A 15189-nucleotide genomic window follows, 5' to 3' on the forward strand; every position below is an offset into this window, starting at 1 on the left:
TGTTTGAGGCACGGCACATTATTTCTTACCAGAAAATCTTTTGACTGCACATTTATTGGCAGTTAACTCTATCCAGACTTTTAATATTAAAATTTGAAGAGTATGACTGTAAATATTATTAATGGATACGATTGCCACAAATTATAAACGCCTTGTCTCTTATAACTTCCTTGAACAATTTCCAAAAAATCGACATTTTTAAACTCGCTCTGCTTCAATACGTTGCACAAATTTTCCCATCCAGGTGTTTGTGCTTTATCTCGATTTTCCTTCGTATTACACGTAATAACAATTTTTTAACATGCTTATACTTACATATTTATTCCAAAAATGAACAAATATTTTTATTAATATGCGTATATTTGATTTTTTTTAAAAAAACAGAAACATAAATTTTTGAAAATCGCTTTTACGCTGTCGCAGGTGTATTAGTTTATTCGACTTCTTTCGCCCTTTTTTTGTCTTTACGGGCATACGAGTGTGTTTGGACATGCACTTACGTATTCTGTTTTTCTTTGCCAGGATGGCTGTAAAAGACAGAGTTTATGATGAATCTAAATGTTTGATGTTATCCATTATTATATTGTAAAACGTGGCTCCTTATAATAAGGACAGTCGACTGGACGCTGCTAGACATAGAAAGCTATCAGAAGAGTGTATACCGGCGACAAATTCGTTGGGTTTAAATTTCTGACTGCCCACGCCGTAGGATCTTCACCACTTCACTAAGGGGGAATGATCTGTAGCGGTAAATAAATCCCCAAAGTCAATAGCTCTGTCAGTCTTCGACATTTGATGTTGACCAAGATAGCCAGTTTAGATAAGTTACTTTTAGATATGCCGACGATCTATCAAATATATCTTCCAACCTCCTCGCCTCTGACTTTTGATTTCACTGGGTTGGCACGTTCTGATTACATGTATTACTGGTTAAGTTATTGTCGAACTCCAAATAATTGTGGTATCTTCACTGGTGAACTCGACGTGACTTGATACGGAAGGATGACCGAGAATCTTCAGTTAGGCAAGTTCATTAAAACGAACGTGGTCGACGTCAAATATCGAAGACTTACAGAGTTATTGATGTTGGGGATTTTAGTCCAGTTACGTACTTGAATATCAGACAGATATAACTATGTGCTTAACACTTAATTCGCGTTTCAAACACGTTCATTATGTATTGTTCATATTTAGTTGTTTCACACAATATTTTGAACGATAATTTCAAGAGAAACTCTGAATTAAAAGTATTGGACTTTGATTCAATCTCACAGGCGGTAAGCTTGGAGTATCCGCTAGATGTTTTCAGCATCGCTGACCAGCCAGTCGTTCTAAGAAATGACAAGTGGATCTTAAATTTGTTTTTAATACTTTTTTGGTAAATGCCATAGAAGACCTCGTGGTTCAGTATTCTGGGTATTTTTGCACTCAGGCTATCATTTATACATAACCCGTTGTTTTCGGACGTTTTGGAATACCATATATCATGGGTACCCTACCAAAACAGCAAGGCATGAGATCTGATGGGCGTTCGCTTATGGACGAAGGTATGTCCGTTTATTACAGTCAAAGTGGCTTATCAGCACATTCTTTTTTCACAAGCTTCCCATGTAAATGATTACAAATTTTTCCCTTTACTCTCAATATCATCCAAATAATTCTTGGTAGTATTTGACATAAGGGTTGTTTATTTTTACCTCTGCAATTTTGGTGTCGCATGTGTCAGTTATATATACCACATGAGTACAAACAGCATATTTTTTCGGTCAAATAATCTATAGGACTATCACGGGTCAATTCTCCAAATGAAAATAAATATTCCCTCTAAGGCGTTAACGAAGCTATAACCGGTCAGCCCGTCTTGAGATCAAGATCTCCAAAACTCTACGTATGTCTGTGTCATCCAAAACATTGATATGTAGTGACAATGTAATCCATTTTATCAGGATTGATTAGGTGATGTGGCAAAAAATAAGTCACACACTCAAGCTCTTATTAAACCTAAGCTTTGCTTTGTTACAGTATTTAAGAAATGAAATATATTGGGGGTTAGTAATTCATGTGAATAAGCTCTACATCACACAGAATAACCAAGTTTTTCCTTTGGATATCTGCTGTAATTAGAGTCGGTTACTTTAGTGGTTTGTTGTCATTCAGAATTCATCATCTGTTACCTGGAATCTAGGTTCCCTATTTAGATGATCAGTTTGTATCCAAATATCCTCTTTTCATACGTCTAGTTAACTAGCTATAGATATTCGAAATTTTACTCAAACTTCCACCTTCGCCCTGTTTTGATACGGCCTTTCTATAAGCATTTAATAAAAGTACAATATACCGACTTATCAGTCAATCAGGGGATACTACCCAGTTTTGTGGAAATTAACAATAAACTCCAATAAGATTACTGTGAATTAGTGGCTTTGATATGATAAATAACCCTTTATATGTCAACTTAATGATTAGCGTAAAGGAAAAAGGTTGGGTTTACGGATGTGGAACGGGGCTAGCGTTGTAAGTTGAGATCATAAACCTATAGAGTTTTTGTCAAAAGCTGAAATCAAGTATAGTGGAGAGAAGTTAGGTTTTTTTAATGGGAGTTAGATCACATTTATGCAATAGGATGACGAATTAGGTCTGTAATGTTTATCACGAACTGAAATCGACTATAATGATAAGATACTTTTCTACCCCTTTGTTTACAAAATTGCCTTAGGATTTAGGGTCAGGAGTTAGAGTGAGAGGATACTCTCTAGCTGCACAATCACCCTTGACTATGTACTGAATCATGTATTATATAACAGTCTGCATCAGAAGTAGGTATTTTTTATTATCTAACTTAGACTCCATATCGTATTCAGTCGGTCAGTCAGCTACAACGTAGGACCAGGCACACATGCATCGGTCCAAATCGCCATACCTTATTAACACAACATGATGAACACCGAATTCATAGAAGTAGTTTATTTAGTGGTGGTAATGTATAAAACAAAGATTATATATAAGGATGTAGTACAAGAAGAAAGAAAGATATGAAGAAATTTTAATCTCAAGGTTGAAGGGAAGACAAAGAGTGTATACACCTATGCCATTGTGGGTGGTGGTGCATGGCCGTTCTTAGTTGGTGGAGCGATTTGTCTGGTTAATTCCGATAACGATCGAGACTTTAACCTGCTAAATAGTAGACTGGTCCTCTGTGCTCGTTTAGGGCGCGGCTTCTATTGCTTCTTTATGGAGTAGTGTGGTCGTGATTCGGCGGGTGCGGTGCCAGTTTTTACTTCTTAGAGGGACAAGCGGCACACTTAAGTCGCACGAAATTGAGCAATAACAAGTCTATGATGCCCTTAGATGTCCGGGGCCACACGTGCGCTACAATGACGGTGCCAGCGAGTCTGGAAACCTGACCCGAAAGGGTTGGGCAAACTGTTTCATCACCGTCGTGACTGGGATCGGGGCTTGCAATTATTCCCCGTGAACGAGGAATTCCTGGTAAGTGCAAGTCATAAGCTTGCGCTGATTACGTAATAAGCCCCCAAATGCCCTGGTACGGCCGAGAGTGGGGAGAGTCCACTCTCCGTCTCGAAATGCTCTCACATGGCCAGCGAATATATAGCCTCTGCCAGGGAAGTCCTACTCACTGCCTTCTCGTGGAGGGGATGTTGTTTACGAAAGTGAGAGGACGAAAAGCGAATGTCCGGCGCTTTAACCGGGTTGGTGGATATAGAGGATCCACCTAGGGGAGTTGGAAAACCCTGATTCCAAACCAATGGTGCACATGGACTCCAGTATCCTGATGGAACGAATGGCGAATGAACCTGCTGTTGGTCACCGGCTACCATGGGACTGCATCTCCTCACGATGCTCCACTGCCTTGTGGATCAGACCTTTAGGTCAAAGGCTCGGGGTGTGGTCCCCTAAGAAAACCACCTGCTTCGGTTTGGGTACCTGGGCAGTATCACAGCCCACACACAAATAAATGAAATGATGAATTCTATTGACGATACTATTCTCGCTCATATTAGAAGCAAGACAATTTACATTATTATTGTTATTATTATTATTACCATTATTATTATTATTATTATTATTATTTACTACGTCGCTTTTTCACTCCCTTTATTCCCAAATTGTGTATCCTTCCTTTCCAACTTATGCAGTAGCTCGCCCATGGTGGAAACTCTGTCCTATCTAAACGATCTCCAGTCACTGTCTGGTTGAAAGTGAATGCTTCCACCAATTACGAATACTGAAGCAGTCTTTCTGAAAACACGTACGCCATTCAAGCTGGCTTCCTTCAACGTTCGCATACTAATGCAGATCGGACAACAGATGGGGCTGGCTATGTCTTTAGAAAGTCTTAATGTTGATGTTTGCTGTCTATCCGAGACCCGTATTCAAGACTCTAGTGAAGTACTACAAATTCGTTCTCCATCTGTCGCTTCGAAAAGCTTGTTTCACGTGCGCTTATCCGGGGACTCTGTGGCATCTTCGTCCAGTCTTGCAGGCGTTGGTGTTGCACTAAGCGCTAGAGCTGAGGCAGCACTAATCGATTGGATCCCCATTAACAGTCGGTTATGTGCTGTTAGATTAGAAAGTTCCATCAAAGTGAGAAGAAACCGGCGTGAGAAACGGTGTCTTTTCGTCATCTCCGCCTATGCCCCGACAGATTGCAGCCCGGATGCAATCAAGGATGAGTTTTACCACCAGTTAACAGTTCTTCTCCAGAAAGCGCGTTCGACAGATATTGTAGTATTAGCCGGAGACTTGAATGCTCAGGTCGGGCGTCTAGGCACAGAAAAGAGTCGTTTAGGTGGCCGATGGGGACTTGTTGGTCGCAGGACAGATAACGGGGACCGTTTGCTGCAACTGTGCACAGACCACAACCTGTTTCTGGCTAGCACTAACTTCCGGCACAGTCATCGCCGGTGTGCCACCTGGCGTCCTCCCTCTGCATCTCAAGCCTGGACTCAGATTGATCACATCGCGATCAGCTACCGCTGGCGTGGTTGTGTACAAGACTGCCGCTCCTTTTGGAGTACCTATCTGGAGTCTGATCATGCCCTGGTCTGCGCCAATCTCACCTTACTTTTCAGTGGCCAAAGGATTGACCACCACCAACGGATCGATGTTAGTAAACTGGCTGCAACTTCTGTTGCAAGTAAGTATCGAGCGGAGCTAGCCTCTAGGCTAGCTACCATCCCATCGAAAAGTATAGATGAGCATTGGTTGCAAGTGTATGACGCCATGAAAATGGCGAGTAAAGCCGCTTGCGGCTTCGCGAAACGTCCCGCTTACAAGCACTGGGTTTCTTCTGGCTCCTTACAACTGATGGAAGCCCGTCGGTCTACTCCGGGTGACCGTGAGTTTGACCAGAAACGAAGACTGTTACGTAATGAAATCGGGCAAAGCTTGCGTAAGGACCGAGAAGCCTGGTGGTCGGAGCGTGCTAATGAGATGGAAGCAGCAGCTGCATCTGGTAACTGCCGGAAGCTCTTCCAACTCATGCGAGCCACTGGCAGCAAGAAGTCTGGTGTGAGTGAAACAATCTACGAGGATGACGGGATGCCAATCACTAACATCTCTCGACATCTTGGATGATGGGCGGAATTTTTCGAAGGGCAGTTCAACTGGCCTGCTGCTCCGGCAACATCAACCAGTTTGTCCTGCCCCCCATGGCCGGTGACGACTGATCCACCAAACGAGGCGGAAGTCCGCAAGGAACTCCAACTCTTGAAACGTTACAAATCACCGGGCCCAGATGACTTACCTCCGGCTCTTTTTAAAGATGGTGGTGACTTTCTGACTAAGGAATTGACTGTGTTGTTTGCAAAGGTTTGGGAGCAAGAAAGTGTTCCAACATCATGGAATGAGTCGATAGTCGTCCCTATCTTTAAAAAGGGTTCACGTTGTTCCTGTAACAACTATCGGGGGATAAGTCTACTTCCGATTGCGTCCAAACTATTGGCTTCTATCATTCTTCGTAGGTTGTTTAAAACCCGAGAACGATTGACTCACGAGGAGCAGGCTGGTTTTCGTTCTGGTCGAGGATGCATTGATCACATCTTCACCCTCCGCCAAATGTTAGAACACCGTCATACTTATCGCAGGCCAACAATCGTAGTGTTTCTTGATATCAGGGCTGCCTTCGATTCGTTGGACAGGACTGTTCTCTGGGATTGTCTATTGAAGAAGGGTGTGCCTGAGAAGTTCATTAACATCTTAAAGGCCCTGTATACGAACACCTCTGGCAGAGTGAGGGCATACAACCAACTTTCTCCCTTTTTTCATTCGAGCAGTGGGGTTAGGCAGGGTTGCCCGATCTCACCATTCCTCTTCAACTTTGCCATCGATGACATCCTGGAAACAGCTCTGATGGATGTAAGTAATGGCGGTGTGGATCTGCTGCCTGGAGAACGACTTCTCGACCTTGAGTATGCGGATGATATTGTCTTACTGTGCGATAATGCCCAAGGCATGCAATCCGCACTTAATCAGTTGGCAATCAGTGTCCGCAGGTACGGCATGTGCTTTGCACCCTACAAGTGCAAGGTACTCTTACAAGACTGGCAGGATTCTCATCCTGTACTCACCCTGGATGGTGAGCAGATTGAAGTAGTTGAGAAGTTCGTGTATCTAGGTAGCTATATAAGTGCTGGTGGTGGCGTGAGTGATGAGATTGATGCACGTATAAGGAAAGCCAGAGCGGCTTATGCCAATCTGGGCCATCCTTGGCGCCTTCGTGATGTTAGTCTGGCTGTAAAAGGTCGGATTTACAACGCGTCGGTGAGAGCAGTTTTGCTCTATGCTTGTGAAACCTGGCCTCTCCGAGTTGAGGATGTTAGACGTCTCTCTGTGTTCGATCATCGTTGTCTCTGAAGGATTGCTGACATACAGTGGCAACACCATGTTAGTAATGCAGAGGTTCGGCATCGTGTGTTCGGGCGCCGAGACGATAATTCAATTGGTGTCACCATCTTGAAACACCGACTTCGGTGGCTTGGACATGTTTTACGGATGTCGTCCCAGAGACTTCCACGCCGTGCATTATTTGCCGACTCTGGGACTGGTTGGAAAAAGCGGAGAGGAGGTCAGTGTATGACATGGTGTCGTGGCATGAAAGAAAGCTGCAAAGGGCTAGCTTCTGTTGGTCCTTCACGACTCCCTGGTTGGGGTCCGAGAGATGGTGCAACACAGTGGCTAGAGACGTTATCAGATATGGCTCAGAATAGAAGCCAGTGGCGATCCTGCTGCAACCTTCTTTTACTTTCTACATAAAGAGTGGTTCTAACTTTCTTAACTGAAAGAGTCTTCTGGTTGTACATTTCAGTCCGCCTTATCTTTTCATCCCTTCTCTTCCTACTTTCATTATTTTGTGTGGCGCATATGTATCTGGCGCCCTTTTGTACCAATATATATGTGTTTAAATAAATAAATAAATAAACATTGTGATCGATTCTGGGCCATGTTACCCAGTGTCTCCAACCATTGGTTACGATAGTCACACGGACCCCAACCAAGTAGTCTTCATCTAACAACATGGCTCAGACTAGAAGTTAGTGACTTCAAGCACTGATGCCACGTTATGGTTTGGCCGCCCTAACTCTTTCAACCATCGTCAATACTAGTCAACATAGCGCGTCGTGGTAATCGGTGTTTAGGCATACGTAACACGTGGCCCAACCATCTCAGTCGATTAAGGTTCATGACCTCATCAACTGTTTTACCATCATTCCCTAATACTCTGTGTCTAACCTCACTATTATTTACTTACCCGGTGATCCCAGCAGATGCGAGCAATATTTCTAAGACATCTGTGGTCAAATACTAGTAACCTACGAGTATCTTCTACTCTTAATGGCCATGTTTCACAGCCGTAAAGTAGAACAGAATGAATTGCTGCACAGTATACTTGTCCCTTAATTGATAGACGGATATCTCGCCTTCTTCATAGGTGAAGTAAGTTGGCGAAAACTAGACGAGCTTTCTGAGTCTGTGCAGAGATTTCGTCAGACACCAACTCATTAGGGCTGATCAGACTTCCAAGATAAGTGAAGTTGTCGACACGTCCGACTACTTCACTCGCTATCCTTAGTTCAGGTGTTGATGCAGGCCAGTCCTGGAGTAACAAGTTACGCATCCCAAACATCCTGGCATTGTTACTCAGTGCTAACAGAAGACTCTGCTTTTTATCAGCGTCTTCATCAAACAGGACTATGTCATTTGCGTATTCTAAGTCGACAAGTGGATCTCCTGTTAAGAGATCAATTCCTGAAAATTCAGTCGATGAGAGCGTTATTCCCAGCAGTAGGTCTATGATGAAGTTAAATAGAAATGGAGATAGTGGGCAGCCTTGTCGGACACCACTTAAAGTTGCAAAATCAGATGACAGTTCGCCATAAGCTCTCACTCGACTGGTAGTGTCCGAATAGAGGTTTATGTACTTCTGAGGTACACCTTTCAATGACAGACACTGTCACAGAGCTTCTCGGTCTACAGAGTCAAATGCTGCTTTCAAGTCAAGAAAAACTATCATTGTCGGACTCCGATAAGCATGCCTATGTTCTAAAACCTGACAAATGGTGAATATGTGGTCGATACAGCCACGACCGTGTTTGAAGCCAGCCTGATTTTCTCGTGTTTGCAGTCTTTGTCAGAAGTCCGATAATTGTTGAGGCTAGTATTTTAGATGCTACGTTAGTCGAATTAATCTCTCTATGGTTATCGCAGGATGATTTTGACCCCTTTCTATATATTGGGACAATCAGTGATTGCAACCAGTCAAATGAGATTACAATCAGTTCCCAGATTTTAACTAAAATACTAGTCAACCTAGTCGTTAAAATTGGACCACCATATATAAAGACCTCTGGAGCCAACCCATCTGAACCAGCTTTTCTTCCTCGTTCCAGATTAGCTATAACCTTTTGAACTTCAACTAGAGTCGAGGGACCTACTTCGATGTTCGATTCAGGTTGTTTGGGAATAGTGGATAGTTGTAGATTAGCTGAAGGCCAGCTGAACCACTCATTAAAGTGTTCCGCCCATCGTTCTAAACGCCTGGGCTGAGAGCAGATAAGTTTCATCTTTTCCGAGATTGTCTCGCCTACAATTGACTTCTTAATTCCGGTTTCTTTTATTAGTCTGAAGAGTTGTCTGGTGTTGCCTACAGCCACTGTCTTTTCCATTTCTTTTACTTTCATTGCTCACCACTGCCCACGTTCGTTCCGTAGACTTTTGGTTAACCTAGATCTGATTTGTTTTCGTTCTTCATCTTGTTCAGAGCCTGATGGGATGAGTTTACGAGAATCCATCAGTGCAATAGACTTAGAAGAAATCCATTGTTGTTTTGTAACCCTTTGGTTTAAATTACTAATATATGTTACTGCTGTTTCCAAAGTTGTTCGTATATCTTTCCTAGCGACATCTGGTTCAGTCTCGTTCTCAGAATTACCTAAGTGTGACCTCAGTTGTTCCTGGAACTTACTTTTGTATTTCTCGTCACTGATTTCAATTCTAATGGGTCTTCTTAGTATAGTTTTCCTGCGTCCAGTGAGGCGCAGACAAATGCGTGCTCGTATTAAAGCATGATCAGAGTCTAAACCAGTATTCCAATACGAGCGACAATCTTCTATCGAGCCTCTCCGACGATGGCTGATGGCAATATGGTCTATTTGAGTCCATCGTTGGTTTGGTGCAGGTTATCGCCATGTTAGACGATGTCTCACCTTATGTTTAAAGTTAGTGTTTGCTAAAAATAAACGATTGTCTGAGCATAGTTGCAACAGACGATCACCGTTATGTGTTCGCTGAGTCTGGATACTACAATACCCACCTAAATGTCTTTCTGTTTGATTTAAGCTACCTACCTGGGCATTAAAGTCACCTGCTACGAGTACAATGTCTGAGCGTTTAGCTTTTTGAAGAAGTTGAGAGAGCTTTCTGTAAAATTCGTCTTTCACTTTATCCGGGCTGCAGTCAGTGGGAGCGTAGGCAGAAACGACGAAAAGGCAACTACGTGTGTCCCTATACTTCCGAGTTCTTACGGAGCCGTTTAGCCAAACAGCACATAGGCGACTGTTAATGGGGATCCATTCTAATAGTGTTTGTTCTGCTCTCGCACTAAGTGCTATGCCCACATCTGAAAGTTCACGAAATCTAGCCATAGGGTCGCCAGATACACGGAGGGTGTATCTCGTCGGCTCTCCATTTTGGCGAGGTGAGGTCAAGTGAATGACCACACTAGAATCCTGTATGCGTGTTTCGAAGACACAGCATACATCAATAGTACGAGATTCTAGGGTTTTAGTCAAGGAGGCCTGTTGGCCGATTAGACATAGGGTGAGTATGTTGAAAGCTTCAATGTGTAGTTTGGAGCGAGGTTTCTGTAGATGTGGGACGGCGTTTCGCGCACTAGAATCGTTGGCTATGGTGACACTTGAGGAGGAAGCCGAAAGAGAAGGTTTGGTGTTGAAAGTCGAGGTGGGAGGAATAATAGGAATTGAAGAAGGAGATTGATTATGAATACAGTGATCTTGAGTGATGTTAGAGGTATCAGGGCGGTTTTCACCTCTCGGTTGCCCACACCGTGAAAGGGTTCTTCTAGAGGTACCTGAAAAGGAAATTGGATTAGAAGTGGTCTCAGTGACCTGAGAGCGTGACCGCAGTGCCCAAGGGACAACTGCTTGAGGTCGGTCACACACGACCTTTTTATGAGTAATTTTAGTGTTAGCCCTTACCGCTGGAGACAGATATCCGTGGAATAAGGCGAGGTGTGCATTTTTGGGGTCGACTTTTTCTAACCTCACCCCTCGTTGTGGGAAGGCAGCATCGATGTTATGCTGTTCGTCTGGAGGAAACACCTTACTGCCGTCACACCTCTGTACCATCAGCAGTACGACTTCGCCTTCGGAGCTTGGGTTTGCTACTTTTGGTCTTACCGCTCTTCAACCAACGTGTTGGGCGTGGTAGGACCTTGAGGAACAGTCGTTCCAGCCAATATAGCTCGATTGGTTCATCACGATAGGCGAGCCCGGCCATCACGTCAAAGTAGCAGCAACGGTCGGGAGCTTTTGGGCACCTGATGATTCGATGAACTGCAATGAACTTCCAAATAAAGTATGAACCTTAAGTGAAATGTCATAACGCAATTGAGAATTCTCGACAATCTGAGGATTTAAGTTTAATGTAGTATCTCAAACATGTACCCCTCAGATTCCCTGGTATGGCCGAGAATGGTGAGAGTCAGCTCTCTCTCTCTCTCTCTCAAAATGCTGTCACATGGCCATGTGCATACAACCAATACGAAAGAAGTCCTACTCACCGCCTTCTCGTGGAGGCGTGTTCTGTACGAAATTGAGAGGACGAAAAGCGAATGTCCAGAGCCTTAATCGGGTTGGTGGGCTCGAAAGGTTTACGTAGGGGAGTTGGAAAACCCTGATTCCAAACCAATGGTGCACATGGGCTCCAGTATCTTGAGGGAAGAAAAGGCATATGAACCTATTGTTGGTCACCGGCTACCATGGGAGTGCATCTCCTAAAGTTGTTCCACTGCCTTGTCTATCAAACCTTTAGGTCAAAGGCTCGGGGAGTGGCCCCCTAAGAGAACCACCTTGTTCGGTTTGGATGTTCGGGCAGTACTCCGGCCCTCACGCAAGTCGAATGACGAAGTGAAGCGTGTATGTATTTGGTATCCCCTTGTGCCAGTGTTTGTGTTTAAATAAAGAAATAGATAAATGGTTTCCAACGATTATTCATAATCAAATGTTCTCTCGACACATTCTAAGTTCGTTGTATATCATCCTGGTTACATGTATTCCTTTGCCTTATTTTAGGTCTACTTTACCTTTTTTACATAGGTGCTGGTTGCTGGCAATTTTCCATGTGAAACATCTTGTGTGTGTAGTGTTCATTTATTTGCAGTATAAATGAATGTCTTTCAGTATTTTATAATTCGTATTACCATCCACATTCATTTCCAAAATAATTAAATGTGTTAAACTGGGGAATGAACGTTGGTTCCTGGGGTTGAATTGTATTTAATATCTTATGTCTACCGTCTCCTCGTTCATCTAGAATTATTTTGTTTTGTTGCTTTTTTCAAGGTACGGACTACTACTCAGTAACGGCGTTCAAAAAGATGAATGCATTTCGTAAGGAGGGGCAGCTCTGTGATGTAGTTATCAAAGCAGAAAGCAGAGAATTTTTAGCTCACCGGGTAGTTTTGGCAGCTTCCAGCGACTATTTCGACGCCATGTTTTCAAGTGGGGTAAGCTTATTCCTGAATGTATTTAGTTTATTTCAACCAACTGTTCATTTTACATATTTCTATGATTATTGGTAAAACTTACTGGAGTTGCGAAGTGTTTTGGATATTTCGTTTTTAAGAGAAATATATATATATATATATATATATATATATATATATATATATATATATATATAGTTCATTCTTTATCCTCTTCTAAATAATGAGTTTGAGCATTTTTGCATACTTCTTATTTGTCGATGTCATTTAATAATGGTAAAGAAGTGAGTACGTTCGAGGAGTTTAAAAAGACACAAAGTAAACAGAAAAAATGAATTTTTGTGTATTATAGAATTATCGTGGTTTTCAAAGTTATCCTTAATAACTACTTTACAGTTCTGGCTTATACTTTTCACTCACAATAGAAATGTTTGAATATCTACGGATTAGTTACATCCACCCTAAATGTTATGTATCAAATAATATTTGTGATCTCTCCCTTTAACTTAGTGTTGTGATTGTTTCGTTTTGCTTATCACGTGATCATTTAATTTGTTAATTGAGTTCTAGTAGATGTTTGTCATCAGTAGAGAAGTGGCTTGCTTGCTAAAGCACTCGACTTTCAAACATCAGACTACAAATTTAAATCACTCTTCATCTTCGGCTTATTCAATCGAATACTATCCCTAACCAATCCACACAAAAGGTTTGATTCAAAGCTGGGTATACGAACATGTTCAGGGTTACTGTTTCAGACTCATTGTCTTCATTATTCGCCCTCACTCCAATTATCGAATTCTGTGCTTTCGAATTGGTTTGCTATGTTAGCGCCTATTCCTAGGTAATAATCCTATGCAGAAGTTTCAAATAATTACTAGCCTTTCGGATTTGATTTGTCAGTAAGTTTGACGAGGTGGAAAATGTTAAACTTGATTCTTAATCCTTCATTAAGTTGTTCCTGACATATTCCTGGTACTAAACCTAGTTTTGAATTACTGTCATGGTTTTTCGACAAAGTTTTGTATTATGCATGTACCCCTTTATTTAGCTTATATATATGCATTTATTATATGTTATTTATTATCAGATGGCTGAATCAGCACAGTTGGAAGTTGAACTCAAGTCAATTACTCCTGAAATAATGGATACACTTCTCGATTATGTGTACACTGGTCAAGTTCGTGTAAGCATGGCTAATGTCCAAGATCTACTTCCAGCAGCAAGTCTTGTTCAGATGGAGGGTGTTAAAGTTGCTTGCTCTAATTTTCTCTTGACGGAAGTAGATTCTACGAATGTTCTTGGCATCAGACGATTTGCTGAACTGCATAACTGTGTGGAATTAGAAAAGTTTACACGAAACTTTGCAGCTTGTAATTTTGAGTCAGTTGTTGAATCTGAGGAATTCGTATGCCTCACACCTGAGGAATTGCTTGATCTTATTACAAGAGAAGATTTACATGTAAGCAACCAAGCAAATTAGATGGACTTTGAATACTTAATTTTAATCTCGCTTATTGGGGAATTTGAGATCTCGTTCATTTTAGACTATCATCTTCGTATATTATCCTGAAGTTTGTTTGACGTGTCTGGACTTTTAATGTACCAAGTTAAACATTTCCTCATTAGATGAGTTACCATCATAATTATTTACTGTTTTTAGGCTATCTTTTAAGTAATAGTGTGTTTGGACCAATCTGTTTAATATCAAATATGATTATGTAAGTATTGGTCTGCACATATATAGAGGCTTTGTGCCGTAGCTTTATTATCTTACTCAATCTATTACGATAAGCGTGAAAAGGCAGCATTATTTACTAGAACTTCAAATAAGTTGTACACTGACGGTTTTGAATTGATTTTCACGGGACTTATATTTTGGCTCGTTTTCATTTATTACTGTTCTGAAATGTCATCATTAACATATCAGTATGGTGTGTCACTACTAATAGTCAGACACTTGGAAAATAATTGTACTTTACAAAGTCGTTTGGTTCATTTTAGTGCAGCATGATCAGAAGTCAAACCTAGCTAACTTTCCAGTTACTGTTATTTATTTTATTAATAGTAAACCACTTTACATAAATCTAACGTTGGATTTGATTCCCATTATGGCTTTTACTGGACCGATATAATTCCAGGGACTTTATAAGTGACCCACTTTTTAATTATTTTACTTCCATTTTGTCCAGTTATTAGCTTATTTCGGAATTCTTCCTTTACTTATTTATTTGAACATATAAAAATTGGTACAAAAATGTACCATATATATATATATATATGCGGCGCACAATAACAATGAGGACAGTAGCAGTTATCATTGGTTTGTGTCAGGGCTATGATAATATTGCGTGCCCAGACCAAAGCAAGTGGTTTTCTCAGGAGACCACTCCCCGAGCCTTTGACCTAAAGGTTTGATAGACAAGGCAGTGGAACAACTTTAGGAGATGCACTCCCATGGTAGCCGGTGACCAACAATAGGTTCATATGCCTTTTCTTCCCTCAAGATACTGGAGCCCATGTGCACCATTGGTTTGGAATCAGGGTTTTCCAACTCCCCTACGTAAACCTTTCGAGCCCACCAACCCGATTAAGGCTCTGGACATTCGCTTTTCGTCCTCTCAATTTCGTACAGAACACGCCTCCACGAGAAGGCGGTGAGTAGGACTTCTTTCGTATTGGTTGTATGCACATGGCCATGTGACAGCATTTTGAGAGAGAGAGAGAGAGAGCTGACTCTCACCATTCTCGGCCATATCAGGGAATTTCAGGGCCTCCTAATTTTCATTTTAATGTTGAATTCGAAAAAATGCTCATCCACTGTCCAACAATAATGTCGAATCACCATTGATCAGCTATTTTTGATGATGTTTTAGAATCTTATGTAGTATCAGGATAATTTTCTAGTAATAAAAACACCAATTTGGTATTTCATGCACGTAGTTCAA

General features: G+C 41.6%; 1 protein-coding gene across 1 annotated transcript in view; it reads left to right on the plus strand.

Annotated features, from left to right (window-relative positions):
- Nucleotides 1-1271: 1271 nt before the first annotated feature.
- Nucleotides 1272-15189, plus strand: part of Smp_158450.1 (kelch-like protein) — a gene marked incomplete at its 3' end in the record, with an annotated part of 37144 nt that continues 23226 nt past the window's right edge. The window contains exons 1-4 of the mRNA XM_018794266.1: nt 1272-1345; nt 1395-1547; nt 12102-12265; nt 13332-13703. Coding sequence (XP_018648695.1) covers nt 1487-1547; nt 12102-12265; nt 13332-13703 — 597 coding nt within the window. The 5' untranslated portion in view covers nt 1272-1345; nt 1395-1486. The remainder of the gene's footprint in view (nt 1346-1394; nt 1548-12101; nt 12266-13331; nt 13704-15189) is intronic.

This window comes from Schistosoma mansoni, chromosome 1 (genome assembly GCF_000237925.1).
Source record: "Schistosoma mansoni strain Puerto Rico chromosome 1, complete genome".
Taxonomy (NCBI): domain Eukaryota; kingdom Metazoa; phylum Platyhelminthes; class Trematoda; order Strigeidida; family Schistosomatidae; genus Schistosoma; species Schistosoma mansoni.